Source organism: Enhydra lutris, unplaced genomic scaffold (genome assembly GCF_002288905.1).
Source record: "Enhydra lutris kenyoni isolate GAN:26980312 unplaced genomic scaffold, ASM228890v2 scaffoldscaffold61, whole genome shotgun sequence".
Lineage (NCBI taxonomy): Eukaryota > Metazoa > Chordata > Mammalia > Carnivora > Mustelidae > Enhydra > Enhydra lutris.
This window is the reverse complement of record NW_019154145.1, coordinates 6,591,579-6,606,611: the sequence shown is the minus strand read 5'-3', so window position 1 is coordinate 6,606,611 and position 15,033 is coordinate 6,591,579. Positions and strand designations below refer to the sequence as shown.

Genomic DNA, 15,033 nt, shown 5'->3' with positions numbered 1-15,033 from the left:
GTTGGGACTTTGGGTTCACTTACTCTGTCAGGAAAGAAAAAGGCGTCACGTGTCTCCTCAGTAGCCAGACCACGCTCTTTGTTTGGACACCCCTGTGTTTCCATCTCTCGTGGTTAGGTTTTTCCTGCCCTACATTCACAAGATTTATTATCCTTATCAAACAGAGAAGCCTCTTTTGGCCACCACCGTAGAACTAACCGCGCTGCGCAAAATTTTTTTGAAGTGTTGTGTTTTTATCACGTGAAAATGTTGCTTGTCTCCCGGTTGTGGCAGGCACCCAGGGGGAAGCAGGGAGACGGGGACGTAGCGCCGGCACGTGGCCTTGCAGTCTTGACTACGTAGAGGTTGCTTGTGTTTATTTTCTTGGCCGGTTGACGTGCTTTATCATGATTTTTGTAAATCCAAGAATATGTGTGTGTGTGTGTGTGTGTGTGTGTGTGTGCATTTTTATTTTTTATTTTTTATTTTTTTTTGCATTTTTAAAGATTTTTATCTTCAAGTAGTCTCAACACCCAGTGTGGGGCTCGAACCTGGTGGGGCTTGAACCCACAACCCCAAGATCAGGAACCACACACTCCACCAAGTGAGCCAGAGAGGCGCCCCCCCAATTTTTTTTTTTTTTTTTGAATCAAAAATTGGAAGAAATGGTTATTTGTATTTGTCAGAGCTTATTGTAAATTACACGGATTTCCTTTGAGGTGTATGTTTTATGGTGTTTGCTACATAGAATGGTATTTGAAATAAATTGAGGGTTTTAAAGAGAGACTTCTGTATCTTCTGTGTTCTCCAGATCGAAGAGGAAAAGAAAAGAACTGCCCGAACAGACCACTGGCTACAGCCTGTACGTACCCAGCTAGGGCTTCTTACGTCTTGAATGCTTTTAAAAAAGTGAATCATGTAAAGAGACTTGAATTTCTCAAATATACTTAAATCATATGGCTAGATCTATAACTTTCCTGACTTTTCTTTTTATCTGATCTTCAGTGATCAGTTGCACCCGTATTGGAGAGTTACTTGACATGTATAGGCTGGTAAGATTTCTTCAGTTTGCTGCCAGATTCGTTTGCGGACCTCTTGATTTTAAGCCTGGAATTATTTCCAGTTTTTGCTATAAGACATGGGTTGTGTTTTCAGAAATGAGACTGAAAAGTAGAACTGTGAATGCCGCAGCATTTGTTTTCAACTTACAGCTTACTGAACTTAGAATCTCCCTCTAGAAACTTTGTCGAAAAATGCTGGTTTTAATTTCACAAACTCAAGTAGAGCTTTGTATTTTCTCATATATTTATTTTGATGTTATTTTAAGATAATAATTTTGAAGCATTCAAATAATTTTAAACATTATTATTTATTGATGCTCTGTTTTGAGCCTAGATGTGAAGTTTCCAGAAGACACTCAGGTTGCCTTCATTAAAGCTTCTGAAAGAAACTGGTTTGGTCAACAATAGGAGACTGAAAAGTAGTGAGAGTGTGTGTCATTTAGATAGTTTGGATTCCAAAAGTAAGATTAAGAAGAAGGTCCAGAAATCCAGAGTTCTCATTCAGATCTTCATTGTCCTGCTCCTTCTAATAAGCAGGAAAACAATTTCACTTCCATGTCTTAGTTTGTGGTCTTCTACATGGGAGGCATTTCTACCTAGTGCCCACGTGAAGGCTCAGGAAGCAAGTCAGCTGACATGAAAATCCTCGCTGCTTTAAGTAGCGAGTGAGTCCTGTATATGAATTACATCAATGAATTCTTCTGTCAGCCCAATAAGGTAATTCCTGTTATAATTCCCATTTCAGAGGTGAGAAAAACTGAGCCATCAGCATTTCAGTAATTCCCCAAGGTCATAGAGTAAGCAGTGATACAGGATCTCCCTGGCAGTCTTATTCAGTAGGTTGTGCCCTCAACTGGTCAGCAGACCTGCTTCCTGGAGTGTCTCAGGCACCCTGATTCCCCATCTCTGAGGACAGGGTTAGTCAAGATCAGCAAAGGCTAGACCTGAAGGGAAGAAACCACCCGTGTTTTTTTTGTTTTCTCCATTCCAATAGCTGGCATGTGACTATGAATAGTTTGATTATTGTTTATGAAAACATAATCAAGAATTTTGCTGAAAGCAGTCATTCTTACCCAGAGAGTAATTCATAAATTTTTAGCAAAGTGTTTTTTCCAAATTACTACCACCTTCCAATCTCATCCAATGAAGTGCGTATTTTCACCAGCCTCCTAGGTGATTCTGATATATCCCGTTCATTGGTTTAAAGGAAAAAAGAAAAGAAACCAAAAAAGAAAGAGAGAAAGCGTTCCAAGTTTTAGTCCAAGAATTTTCTTCCCATTGATAATACTTTAAATTCAATTAACATTTTCTCTTTGATGGTTCTCTTACAATAAATTATTCAAATGTTTTTCCTGCTACAGAGTATTACATTAAAAGTGAGGATCAGTGTGTCTCTTATGTCGAAACACTCGATATGTTTGTTAAAATCACCAGTAGTCCACACAGACTGGAGAGGGGTTTATTGTTTAAACTCAGAAATATCTTGAACTGCTCTATTGTGTGAGCAAGTATCAGTAAGCCCAATGATGTAATGAATTAGCTTCAGATTTTAAGTGTGTACCCATGAGGGCCTTTGAGAAATTTAGCCCAGAAATACTCTGGCTAAATCAGAGAAGCTGTTTTGGCATTACGTGGCTTCGTTTAGAAAGTCCTAGATTCTCAGACTAGAGGCTTAAGAATAAGACCACTCATATTTTCTCTTAAGTGTGTTTTTCTGCTATAATATATCCTACCTACAAAGTCCTTATTGAATTTTGATTAATAAAATTTAATTGGCTTACTTGTGACCATCTAGTACCTCTGTTACATTCACTTGAAGTAGCAAATACAGAATCACTATAGTGACTATTGCGTGAAGTCAGGCGATTGAATTTTCATGATCAGCTGCTAGACAGCTAATCTAAATCAGGAAAATGATGATAAAGAAGCAAACGCAGAATGCATTAATATGAAATAAGCCCGGATTTCTCTCCCATTGGAGAATTAGATGTTCAGAAGAACGATACTTTTAGCGGGAGCTAATCTGGAAGAATCCCATCTGTCTCAAAAATTCAGAGTAACCTAATGAGAAAAGAACATTGTGGAAAATGTCATGCGAAAGCTCAAATGCTCAGTTCCTTGCAATTCACAGGGAGACTTGCCATCTGAGTTTTTATCAGCAGGGAACACCAACGGTGTAATACCTTTGGCCCTTTTCACTTCCTTGAATGGAGAGAGAGAGAAGCTGTCTGTAAGAGACGTGGATTAATAGGGTTGAGATTGACAGATAAAAGTCCTAGATTTCAAGAGACCTTCAGTGTGGAAATCAGCCTTGAGACAGGTAATTTTTTTCCCTCCTGGTAACTGTGTTGAATAAAGGGAGAAAGAAGAAATAAGAGATCAATAAGGGAATGTTTTGCATAATTGGGAAGGCTTGGAACTCAAAATTTCTTATTTAGCAGAAGCAGTTAACGTTTTGCTGTGATTTTTGGTGAACATGGTTTAGAGCAAAGGAGTAAAACTGGAAAGCTAACTTATGTCTTTCCTTTCATCTTTATTTTTTTATTCTTTTCTAGGAAATCATTGTGAAAATTATAACCAAGAAACTTGGAGAGAAATACCATAAGAAAAAGGGTGTTGTGAAGGTAAGGACAGGAGGCTGTGAATGGGATTTGTGGAAGGAGCTGGGGGTGGCCGAGTCAAGCCATTCTGATATTCCTGAAAAATCACATCCTAGGGCCGGAGCATTGTATCTCGGGTTCTTGATGGTTCCATGTGTCTTTATCATTTCCATAAAAGGAAGGCTGAATTCATAATGGCTGGGAAAATGATTCCTTTGCAACCATAGTTTCTAGTTCACTTTGGTGTGTTTTCTGGAGCAAATAGCACGTATAAAATCCCACCGGCACAGCTTCAAGTCACTCGCGCGCTCTGCGTGCCTTGCCAAGTAGTGAGACACTTTGTTAAGGAGGGGCAAGATGATTATGTCCCCAGGGTTCCCAGGCAGACTTCCTTGTTGTGTTTTGCCCGAGAAACTTTTATGCTCTGGGATTTTAAAATTTAAAAGTCAACGCTCCAGTCCTTTTCTCTGTTTGCCGTTCCTAAATAGTTCCATCCTGGAACCCAGCATTGTGCATGCAGAAATGCCCTTCTATTGTACTTGAAGCTAGGCATTCTTCCTCTCCCTGTATTTGCTGAAGTCGTATTCTGAGATCACCAACCAGTCCTTTATTCTTTCCAGACGAAAACTTTCACTAAGCCTTGAACCGAATTCTTTATTAGGAAGCATAGAACCACTATATTGTACACCTGAAACTAACATAACACCATGTGTGAACGCTACTGGAATTAAAATTAAAATGTAATAAAAGTTTTAAAGTTAAAAAGAAGCCTAGAATGAGTAGTCATATATGGAATCTATAAAATAGTGTCATTTATAAAGGAGTTACTCTTACCTTTTGACTGGAATTCGTTTGTTTTCATCTTACCTGTTTCTGTCCTTTGAAATTTGTTGCACTTATTTCTGCTGTTATAAAATGTTGATTTCACATGACAGGAAGTAATTGACAAATACACAGCTGTTGTAAAGATGATTGACTCTGGAGACAAGCTGAAACTTGACCAGACTCATTTAGAAACAGTAATTCCAGCACCAGGTAAATCTTTTTGCAGACCATTTACTGTGTATGCTATCGAAAGGAGTGATTCCATCCTTAAACCCACAGCTTCTAGGCATGACTTACCAGTTACAGACACGGATCTCCTTTCTAGGAGAATATAGCTGCTGGCATAACTCATGAGCGTCGTTTCGGCGACATGGGAGTTTGCCTACCAGTCCTCTGTGTAAGCTCTTTTGTGGCTGAATCCATTTTCCCTTCCTGGGATTCATTTTTTTCTTTTCTTTTCTTTTTTTTTTCCTGACATAAAACACAAACTCACAAGGAAAAAAAAATCAATCATACTACAGTTATTGTTAATCTATTTCCCTAGCTACCTGAGATAGTAAAGTAAAAGTCTGTATTGTATTTTGTGTTTTTTTTTTTTCTTTTCCTTAATTGTCTTTATCATTTGAGTACTTCTAAATACCTAGTATGGAAGCTGCTATGGTTAGGGTGTTTGGCTCTGACCCAGAGCCTTTATAGTGGCGTCATTGCTGGTATGGTGATAATGTCAGTCTCTAAAACCTCCACTTATCAGATCCTTTATGCTTTCCCCCAAAGTAAAACTCACTTTATGGCTTAAAAAAATTTTTTGGCGCCAGTGAGATGTAATTTACACACAGTAAGCTGTACTCATATAAAGTATACAGTGTGATCAGTTTACAGCCATGAGTATTGTCTCAAAACCATCCCTACAATCGTGATCATGAATGCACCCATTACCCCACCGAAAATTTTATCACCTTCCTTTATAATCCTTCCCTGCCACCCCTCCGCTCCTGCCTCCCATGGCCCCTGAGGCAACCACTTGTCTGCTTTCCATCACGACAGAGGAGTTCCCGTCGAGAAGTTCATATGAATAAAATCATACCATGTTTCCTGTGTTTTGGTCTAGCATCTCTCATTAAGCGTCATTTTTTTGGGTTCATGCATGTTGTTGTGTGTATGTGTATGTGTAGCTCACTTCTTTCTGTTGTTAACTACTGTTTCACTGTATGGCTGTACCACTTTCTGTTTATTCAGTCACCTTTTGATAGACATTTCAGTTGGTTATAGTTTTTTTGGCTGTTACAAGTAAAATTTCCAAGAACATTCATACACAAGTTTTTATACAGACATACAGTTTCTTTTCTATTGGGAAAATACTTAGAAGTAGAATGGCTCACTCATAGGATGTATTTAAATTTTTTTGAAACTGCCAAACCGTCCTGTGATTTTTAAGAAGAGGCAAAGTGGAGCGCCTGGATGGGTCAGTCAATTTAGTGCTCGACTCTTGATTTCAGCTCAGGTCATGATCTCAGAGTCCTGAGGTCGAACCCTGCATCAGCCTCCACGCTGAATGTGGAGCCTGCTTAAGATTCTCTCTCTCTTCCCCCACTCTCCGCTCACGCACCCTCTCTCTCTTGAGAAAAAAAAAGGAGCCAAAGTAAGCTAAATTTTTCCTGATCATTTCTGGACTATCGACGTTTCCCCTAAGTACCTTCTACCCCTTGCAATCTAAAGCTAAAACATATCCCTTTGACAAATAAGTGAAAAAAAAAAAAAAAAAAACCCGTGAGGATTCTTAAAATGCTAACAGTGATCAAGACATACAAGCTCTCTTTTAGAATATTACGGAGTTCTAAAATGATTAAGAACTTCTAAGAGGGGTTTTGGTTTTCATTCAGTGGTCAGTTGTGTTTATTCAGTGTAACTGCACTTTCCTGTAACAAAGCAGAAGAAAAAAGTGAACCTTTCTTTGCATTCAGTGTGATATTCTTTTCTGCTGTAGGAAAAAGAATTCTCGTTTTAAATGGAGGCTACAGAGGGAATGAAGGCACCTTAGAATCCATCAATGAGAAGACCTTCTCAGCTACTATAGTCATTGAAACTGTACGTACGTCGACACAGAGAAATTTCTAAATGCTTTAAAAATGTGCCATAGTTCTCTTTCATTGGGTTGGTCTTTGTTTATTTTAGAGTCTGGGTTTTTTGTTTGTCTTCTCTTCTATATGGAAATCTGTCAGCTTAGTTTCTGTAATGACTCTACCATTGTTAAGTATTTTGTGTTCTGATTTCAAAAGAAATGCATATGTGTCCTAGTCGGCTGGAGCTGCTGTAACAGCTCCCTGTAGGCCTGGAGCTTGTAAGCGAGTGTGCTTTTCACGGTTTGTTCTGATGGCTGGAAATGCAAGAACAAGGCAGTGGTAGGTTTAGTGTCTGGGGAGGGCCTACTTCCTGGCTCATGTGTCCTCACCTGGTGGAAGGGACAGAGGAGCTCTCTGGGGTCTTATAAGGGCGCTGGGCCATTCATGAGGGCCCCACCCCCATGATCTCATCAGTCCCAAATACAGTCACACGGGGCGTTATTAGGTCACAACTATGACTTCTGGGCGGGACACATTCATTCCACAGCAATACTCATTGTGTAAAGCCTGAAAAGGACAATTAAATACAAATAGCTTTAAAAATGAGCCATAATCCCCCAACCAGATAACTCCCTTTAACGTTTTGATCCGTTCCTTTCTGGTCTTTGTATTTTATAAAATTGTATGCGATGTATAATGTACAGTCTCATATCCCCACTTTTTTTTTTCTCTCACATCTAATACAAAACTCGATTTGGCACGGTGTAATAGAGTCAGAAGTAATGGGGGAAAAGCCCCAGACATCAATATTTTAAACAGTCCGCCCCTCCTTTCATAAAGGTCCAGAGGGTAGCAGAGATCAGTAGAGTAATTTCAGGAAATGTGATGTGCAAAGAGTAAACCTGTTGATTGACAGAACGGATGGCCCACAGACAGGCCTGCGAGCCCGGCCCTGCGAGGCCTGAGTTGTTTCCCCACGAAGGAAGGGCCTGAGGCAGGCTCCCGCCCCCCACCCCCTCGCGGCCTGATGCGTTTTGGAACTGCGACAACTGTGCTGTGCCTCTTGCGGGGAAATCCATTTTCACACCCCGTACCATACGCATTAGCATTTGAGGGGATAACAGACCCCTCGGAGAGTCCAGTGACCGTCCCGAGCCCTCTAGAACTGCAGGTATCTGCCCAGTTTCATGGCTTGCGTTATGGGGTTGTAGGCCCCTCAGCCCCTCGCTGGACTGCGTTTGGAAAATCGTGTAGATCCTTATCTGAGAGAAACCACATTTAAGAAAATGGAGCATTTTTTTTCCTGTCTCTGACGTCACGAACTGAGAAATTGGCGTTCACAGACATAAACCATAAGGGAAGGAAAGGAAAAGGCATCTCTCCTGGTACTGGTCGGTCTTTCTTTCTGACTCAACCAGCGTACGGTCATAGAACATCTCATATTTCCTTGGCAAAATGATTCTAAACCATAGGCCTATCCAAATGACATCCTGCTCTAATTCATGCTTTCCTCTCCAGGAAATGCAAACAGCTAGTCACCATGGGGGGCATTGTAGGTCCCGTCCAGATCCCTTTGGGTCACGAAGCGTGGTTCCCACGGGCCCCTTCCTTTCCTCCCTCGCTGTGACCTGAGTGGCTCCTCCTTCCTGAGCTTGTGTGGGGCGGAGAGCTGCAGGGGGTCAGGACCCAGGAGGGCCCCCGCTGGAAGGGCTGCTTGACTGCCCAGCAGCCTGCACGTTTCAAAGGAGAAATCCACCTGCTCCTTCTTTTTTGAGCTCGCCACATTTAAAAAATTAATGTTTCTGTGAGCAGGTGTCCACTGGTCTGCGTCCCCACAGTTCCTTCATATCATTGCCATGAAACACACGAACTTCCTAAGTGCTTTCTCCTGCTGTTCTTTTTTATCATTTATCATATCATTCCAAAATACCATTTTTATCACTATCATTATCTTTTTATCATCTGAAATTGTAGATCAGCGTCAAAATATTTGAGATTTACTCATTTTTTTTTTAATTTATTTGACAGAGATCACAAGTAGGCAGAGAGGCAGGCAGAGAGAGAGAGAGAGAGAGAGGAGGAAGCAGGCTCCCCGCTGAGCAGAGAGCCCGATGCGGGGCTCAGTCCCAGGACCCTAGGATCATGACCCGAGCCGAAGGCAGAGGCTTAACCCACTGAGCCACCCAGGTGCCCCGAGATTTACTCATTTGTTAAGCAGATTTTTTTTTTTTTTAAAGATTTTATTTTATTTGACAGAGAGAGAGAGAGATCACAAGTAGGCAGAGAGAGGAGGAAGCAGGCTCAGTGCTGAGCAGAGAGCCCGATGTGGGGCTCGATCCCAGGACCCTGAGATCATGACCTGAGCCGAAGGCAGAGGCTTAACCCACTGAGCCACCCAGGTGCCCCCTGTTAAGCAGATTTTTAAGTAGGTACCAAATTATTCAAACACTGTCTCAGCCATTTAGCCTATCTGCCTGATTAACCAAGTGACTGGCTCCCTTTTCATTCCCCAGATTTTATCATTGGAAAAGCGCACTTGACCACAGGCCTTTGTACTTGATAATGAAAGATTCGATCTGAGTCATGCCTTTTATCTGGGAACTTACTTCCTTCAGATACAGTCATTATCCTGTGTTAAAGGAGTAGTACTATAAAAAGGATCAAGGGAGGGTATGATTCACAATAAAAAACACTGAAATCTCCCTTCAGGGTTAGAGTGATCATCATCATCATTTTATATATTGCAAGAGAACACCAGCTTTCAAATTTTAACCAAAAGATGCAATAATAAGAGCCAAGAATTATTGAGCTCATACTCCTGTCACGTTCCAGATACTGTTCTAAGCTCTTTCGTGACTCATTTATATTTCGCAACACCCCAGGAACCTAGATCCTGTTAATACTCCCTGCCTGGGGACACTGGGGGCACTGAGGGTCAAGTCACTTGTGAAGGTGGGATTTGGTCAGTCTGGGCTCAGGGCCCGCACTCTTGCCTCTGTGTTCCTGGCTGTATCCGCGTTAGTGACAGGTGTTCTTTCCCAATACCCAGCGTAACCCTTTTCCCTTTGTTTCGGATACGAACAGAAAAAGCAAATACATTTAAAGATGGGCTCATTTTTGGTAATAAAGTCCAGCCGAACTGTCAGAGCTAAGCTAGACAAACATGTGTGCGTACGAGTATCTGAATTGCTTCACATGATATCTGCTCTTGAAAAGGAAGGAAACCCCCAAGTAGCGCAAACACGGTAGAATCTAACCTCCCATTCTTGAAGTCCATGATGGGTGTTCTCAACCAGGGGACAGCTCTTCTCGGAGGGGTGACTTGTGAGCCCAGGAATCTTCCTGCTCATGTCTCCACCACCATCCGCAAGCTGCTTTTACAGTTGCCGTGTGCTTCGCACAGGACACGGCCGAGCATGGTCACTTCTGTTCCCCTATGACTGCACCTCCCCACACACGGACCCAGGGGAAAAGCATCCAGGGAGCAGAGGACACACCGAACAGCCGGCAGGTCCTTGCCACAGCATGTAGTGATGACACATTTCACATGTCACTGAAGAAGTCACGGCACTTTGTAATGACTATGACAAAGCGGAGTTTAAAATTCAGAGTCGCAGAGAATCGGTGGCTACCGGAATGGGATTACGGGGGTGTGGAAAAGGCACATTTGAATCTTTAAGTGTAGTATCATTTTCTTGTGTTTAAGTATCTGTTTTTAATCTTTTTTTAAATTGTTTTAACTTGTAGGGCCCTTTAAAAGGACGCAGAGTTGAAGGAATTCAGTATGAAGACATTTCGAAACTTGCCTGAGTTTGAAAATTTATTAACACATTAAAATCCTAAAGCATCAAATTGGTGTTCACCAAGGCATTATGAGACTCTACTGTGTTAGGGTGTTTCTTTTGTATAAAGCGAATGGATTTATTTAAATATTACTGTATAGTTGTTCAGCTAAGCTTACAGAAAAATCTAATTATGTCTCACGAAGTATCAAAACAATGTAAATTTTGTTCTTGGTGTTTTTGTTGCCTTTATAATATTTCCTTAATGCTTTTTAATCTTCATTAAAAGAATGTTATTGTAAAGTGTTTTATGTAAGACTATTTAGAATCCTACGGTTAGAGGAAATCCTTCATATACTCTCTATTTTCTGTAGTAAGGTTTAAACTATAAATGTAATGACATTTTAAAAAGTCAGACTATAAACAGAGTCACGGACATGGACATGTCCATGTCCGTGTCATGGACATGGAGTTCACACACCATATAATTTCACCAATTTAAAGTATACAATTCAGTGGTTTTTCGTACATCTCCAGAGTCGCGCGCCCATCCTCACTATTTACCTAGAACATTGTCATTGCCGTGAGTGCTCGCGGTCACTCCCTGTCCTCCCTCTCTCCCTAGCCCCCGGCCACCACTAGTCTACTTCCGGTCTCTGATTTGCCTCTTCTGGGCACTTCCTGTCAGTGGAATCGTACAACATGGGGTCTTCTCATGACGAGCTTCTGTCAGGTAGCATCATGTTCTCAAGGTCTGTCCACATTGGCACGTGTCGATACTCCCTTCCCTTCTTCTTGCTGAGCGGTAGTCCACTGTGTGGATAGGCCACGTTTTTAGAATCCATCAGTTGGTGGCCATTTTGGCTGTTTCTGCTTTGGGGCTATCTGGAGTCATGCTGCTGCAGGAACATTCAGGTATAAGATTTTCTGGGGACGTACGTTTTCAGCACCTAGAAATGGAGTTGCTGAGTCTCACTGGAACTCATGGGATACCATGTTTAACATTTTGAGGAACTGCTGGGCTGTTCAAAGTGGCTACACCGTTTTACAATCCCATTGACAATGTTGAACTATACATTTTTAAGTAATAGAGCAGTGGCTTGTTTAGGGATGCAAAAGATAGGAAGTCCATCTCCTAGTTGGGTTGTGAAAAAGAAATCTTTAAATAAATGAATATATAATTCCCAGGACAAAAGGAGCAGGCCTTAGCTTCCTGTGGGGTTCAGAGTATGGCCAACCTTATCGGGGATCTGTCTCTGTAGCTCTTCCTTTCTCTGCGTTGGCTCCACTCTCAGCCCCTCACACCAGCAAGGTGCCTGCCAGCGTCTCCCACTTCACATCTTCCCTTTAGTTCACACACAAGACTGGAACGGAGTTTTAACTGGTCCACACCGGGACAGATCACTCCAGATGCAAGGGTTGGACTAGACTGATTGGCCAGACTTGGGTTGTGTGCCAGCCCTGAGGCCATCTCTCTTGGACTTAGCATCAGGGAGAGGTGAGAACTTCTCTTGCCAGAAGCTGGGAGAACATATGCTGATGAGCAGAAACAGAAGACACAGTGTAAGACGTAGTAAGAGGATGATGTTGGTAGCTTTGCCAACATGATTCTTCCAGGAGGAGTTCACGTGTTTCGGAACTAACTTGACAGCATAGTCACATGAAAAGGAACTGGGTTTTGGAGTTGAGCAGACTTGCAATGGAATTTTGGCTGTTCTTTTCACCAGCTGTGTAATCTCAGAAAAGATCGTGTTCTTGAGTTTCAATGTTTTTAATGTACGAATTGTCAAAAAAGAAAAGTGGTGTCTCTTTAGGGTTCTTGAGACAACCAAAGAAAACACATAGAAAGTGTCGGACATATAATTTGTGTGGTGTTCAGTAAATGGAGGTGGTTCAGTAAATGGAGCCACATGTCTATGGCCTGGCCTGGTATTAATCTGGCCCGAAGAAATTTCAGGAGGGAGGAGGTTCTTTCCAATAATAAAATGGTGAATAAACCACTACAGAGTTCACATTGCCTCCCCCCAGATCTCTGTTGGGAATCACCTCCCTGGTTTTCTTTATAGGAAAAAAGGTTTCCTCCCTCCCTCCCACATTTTTATTCTTTTCCCCAACATCTTCCTGAAGTTATCTTCAGAATAAACTCAAGTGGCATCATGGAGGTGACTTTTAACTTTTAAAAAATCTGAAGCACAAAAATATGATTCTAAGTGAGAGGACATGTTTTCCTGTAAGTTCTTAGAGCCCAGTAGTTGTTACATTACACAAAGTGCAGACACCTAAAAGCAAGTTTTATATGGACTTTCTTTTCAAAGTATTGCAAGCTATTTTTCTTTACATAGACTTTGGAGGGGGGCAGTTTTAAGTTCACAGGAAAATTGAGCAGAAGGTACAGAGATCTCACACCTATCCCCGTCCCCACAAACGCACAGCCTGCTCACTATCCACGAGCCCCACCAAAGTGTCATATTTGTTGTAATGAACCCATGATAACGACTGACTCTTTGTCATTGTCCAAAGCGTACAGTTTATATTAGGGTCACTATTGGTATCTCACATTCTACAGGTTTGGACAAAATGGTCATGAAACGTATTCACCATTACAGTATCATACAGAACAGTCTGACCAGCCTAAAAATATCCTCTGTGTTTTGCCCATTCATCCCTCTCTTCCTGCAGTTCAACCCCTTGGTAACCGCCGGTTGGTTGGTTGGTTGGTTGGTTGGTTGGTTTTTTGCTGTCTCCATAGTTTTGCCTTCTCCATAATGTCGTATACTTAGAATCATACAGTATGTAACCTTTTCAAATTGGCTTCCTTCACTTAAAAATGTGCACGGAAAGTTTCTCCGTGTCTCTCTGTGGCTTGACAGCTCATTTCCTTTCAGCGCTGCGTAATATTTCTTTTTCTGGACGTACCACAGTCTACCCACTCCCCTCCTAAAGGATATCTTGGTTGCTTCTAGAGTCTGTCAATTATAAATAAAGCTGCTATAAACATCCAGGCATAGTTTTTAGGTGGATGTGTTCTCTGCTCGGGGTAAACACCAAGGAGCATAATTGCCGGGTCCTATGGTAAGAGTATGTCTAGTTTTCTAAGAAACTGCCAAACTGTCCTCTGAAGTGGCTACACCATTTTGCATCCCCACCAGCAACGGTTGAGAGCTCCTCTTGCTCCACATCCTCACCAGCATTGGGTGTTGTCAGTGTTTTGATTTTTGGCCATTCTGATGGGCATGTAGTGGTATCTCGTTGTTACTTTAATTTAAAATTCCCTAGTGACATATGACATTGAGCATCTTTTCATGTGCTTTTTTGCGATCTTTGTTTCTTTGGTGAGGTGTCTGCTTAAGTCTTTTGCCCATTTTTTTTTTTTAATTGGGCTGTTCATTTTCTTATTATGGAGTTTTAAGAGTGCTTTGTGTGTATTGGATAACAGTACTTTATCAGATACATCTTTTGCAAATATTTTCTCCCAGTATGTGGCTTTTCCTCTCATTTGTTAGAAAGTTATTTTTCATCATCCCATTTGAGGTCATATCAAGTTATTGCTAATAGTGTCTTGGGAAACCAGATCCCCTGGGGTTTCTTCATTGGGAATGCCATTGGGTCCTATTGCCTTCTTTGCTGCTTTCCCCCCCATGTGCTCCTGTCTATCCATTTTTGCTGTGATACTTGAGTAAACTCATTCACAAACATTTACTGAGTGCCTCTGGTAAGTAAGCCATTGCAGTAGGTACTGAAGATTTAGATGTGGGAAACAGGTATAGAAGGTATAGACCCAGGATGTGTGTTGTATAGGAATTGACAATGTTCAGTGAACTGATATTCAAACGAAATGATTGGCCAATAGAGAGAAACTTGATAATCTGGGGCAGCTGCTTAAAAATTCTATCCTAATCTCAGTAAGAGATTCCATCAACTGATACCAAGATACACCTCAGTTCCTTCTTTGCTAAAACAGTATCTCAGGATAAGAATATGAATCAGCCTTGATTTTTAGGTTGGTTATAGGGTTGACTGAAGTGCCCCCAGAAATGTTAAGGAGATAACTGAATCATTACACTATTAAAAGGAAACATCCTTGATTTTTCTTTATCCTACCTGGAGATCCCAGAAAAAAAGTCACCCCTGTAGACTAGGCCAGTGTGAAAAGGTATTAAAAATAATAATACTAAATTCTTACCGCATCTTGATGTATACAGCACCCTTGAGCAATAGTTAAGCATTTTCATATATTCAGGCAGCTGGGTAACTTTTACTCTGATCTTACAGGGTCTCTGGGGTGACTTACATCTTTCAGTTGGGTTGAGGCTGAAGAGAAAATGCCACTTTTTATGGTATTAAATGATCCTTTAAAGCACGTAGAGTGAGTTGCCTACAATCTCACACCAGTAGGTACTAAAATAACTCCTGATTCATAGTTCATTTTTACTACACATTGAGAGAATCTTCAATTTACTTTTTTTCCCATTATTTCCTTGGATTGCCAACTCTTCGAAAATGACTTTAATTTTCAGTAATTTAAAAACACAAGCAAACATATAAACTCACGACAGAGATGCGATCTGAGCCAAGGGGCCGGTTTTTTTCAAACAAGGGCTCTCATTTCCTTGACCATAAGACGTATATATATTTGTGTGGTTTAATAGAAACCACTTAGATTGATACTTATGAACAGCTTTGAAGCTCGGCTACAGAAGTCCTACAGATGCTTAATACATATGAC

The 15,033-nt window shown here is 41.3% G+C and overlaps 1 protein-coding gene across 1 annotated transcript in view; it reads left to right on the top strand.

Moving 5' to 3' along the window:
• Positions 1–10,842, top strand: part of LOC111158628 (Kin17 DNA and RNA binding protein) — a 34,816-nt gene extending 23,974 nt beyond the window's left edge. Inside the window, exons 9-13 of the mRNA XM_022520777.1 lie at positions 791–841; positions 3,596–3,664; positions 4,576–4,675; positions 6,450–6,550; positions 10,273–10,842. Of these exons, the coding sequence (XP_022376485.1) occupies positions 791–841; positions 3,596–3,664; positions 4,576–4,675; positions 6,450–6,550; positions 10,273–10,335 (384 nt within the window). The 3' untranslated portion in view covers positions 10,336–10,842. The remainder of the gene's footprint in view (positions 1–790; positions 842–3,595; positions 3,665–4,575; positions 4,676–6,449; positions 6,551–10,272) is intronic.
• Positions 10,843–15,033: the final 4,191 nt, after the last annotated feature.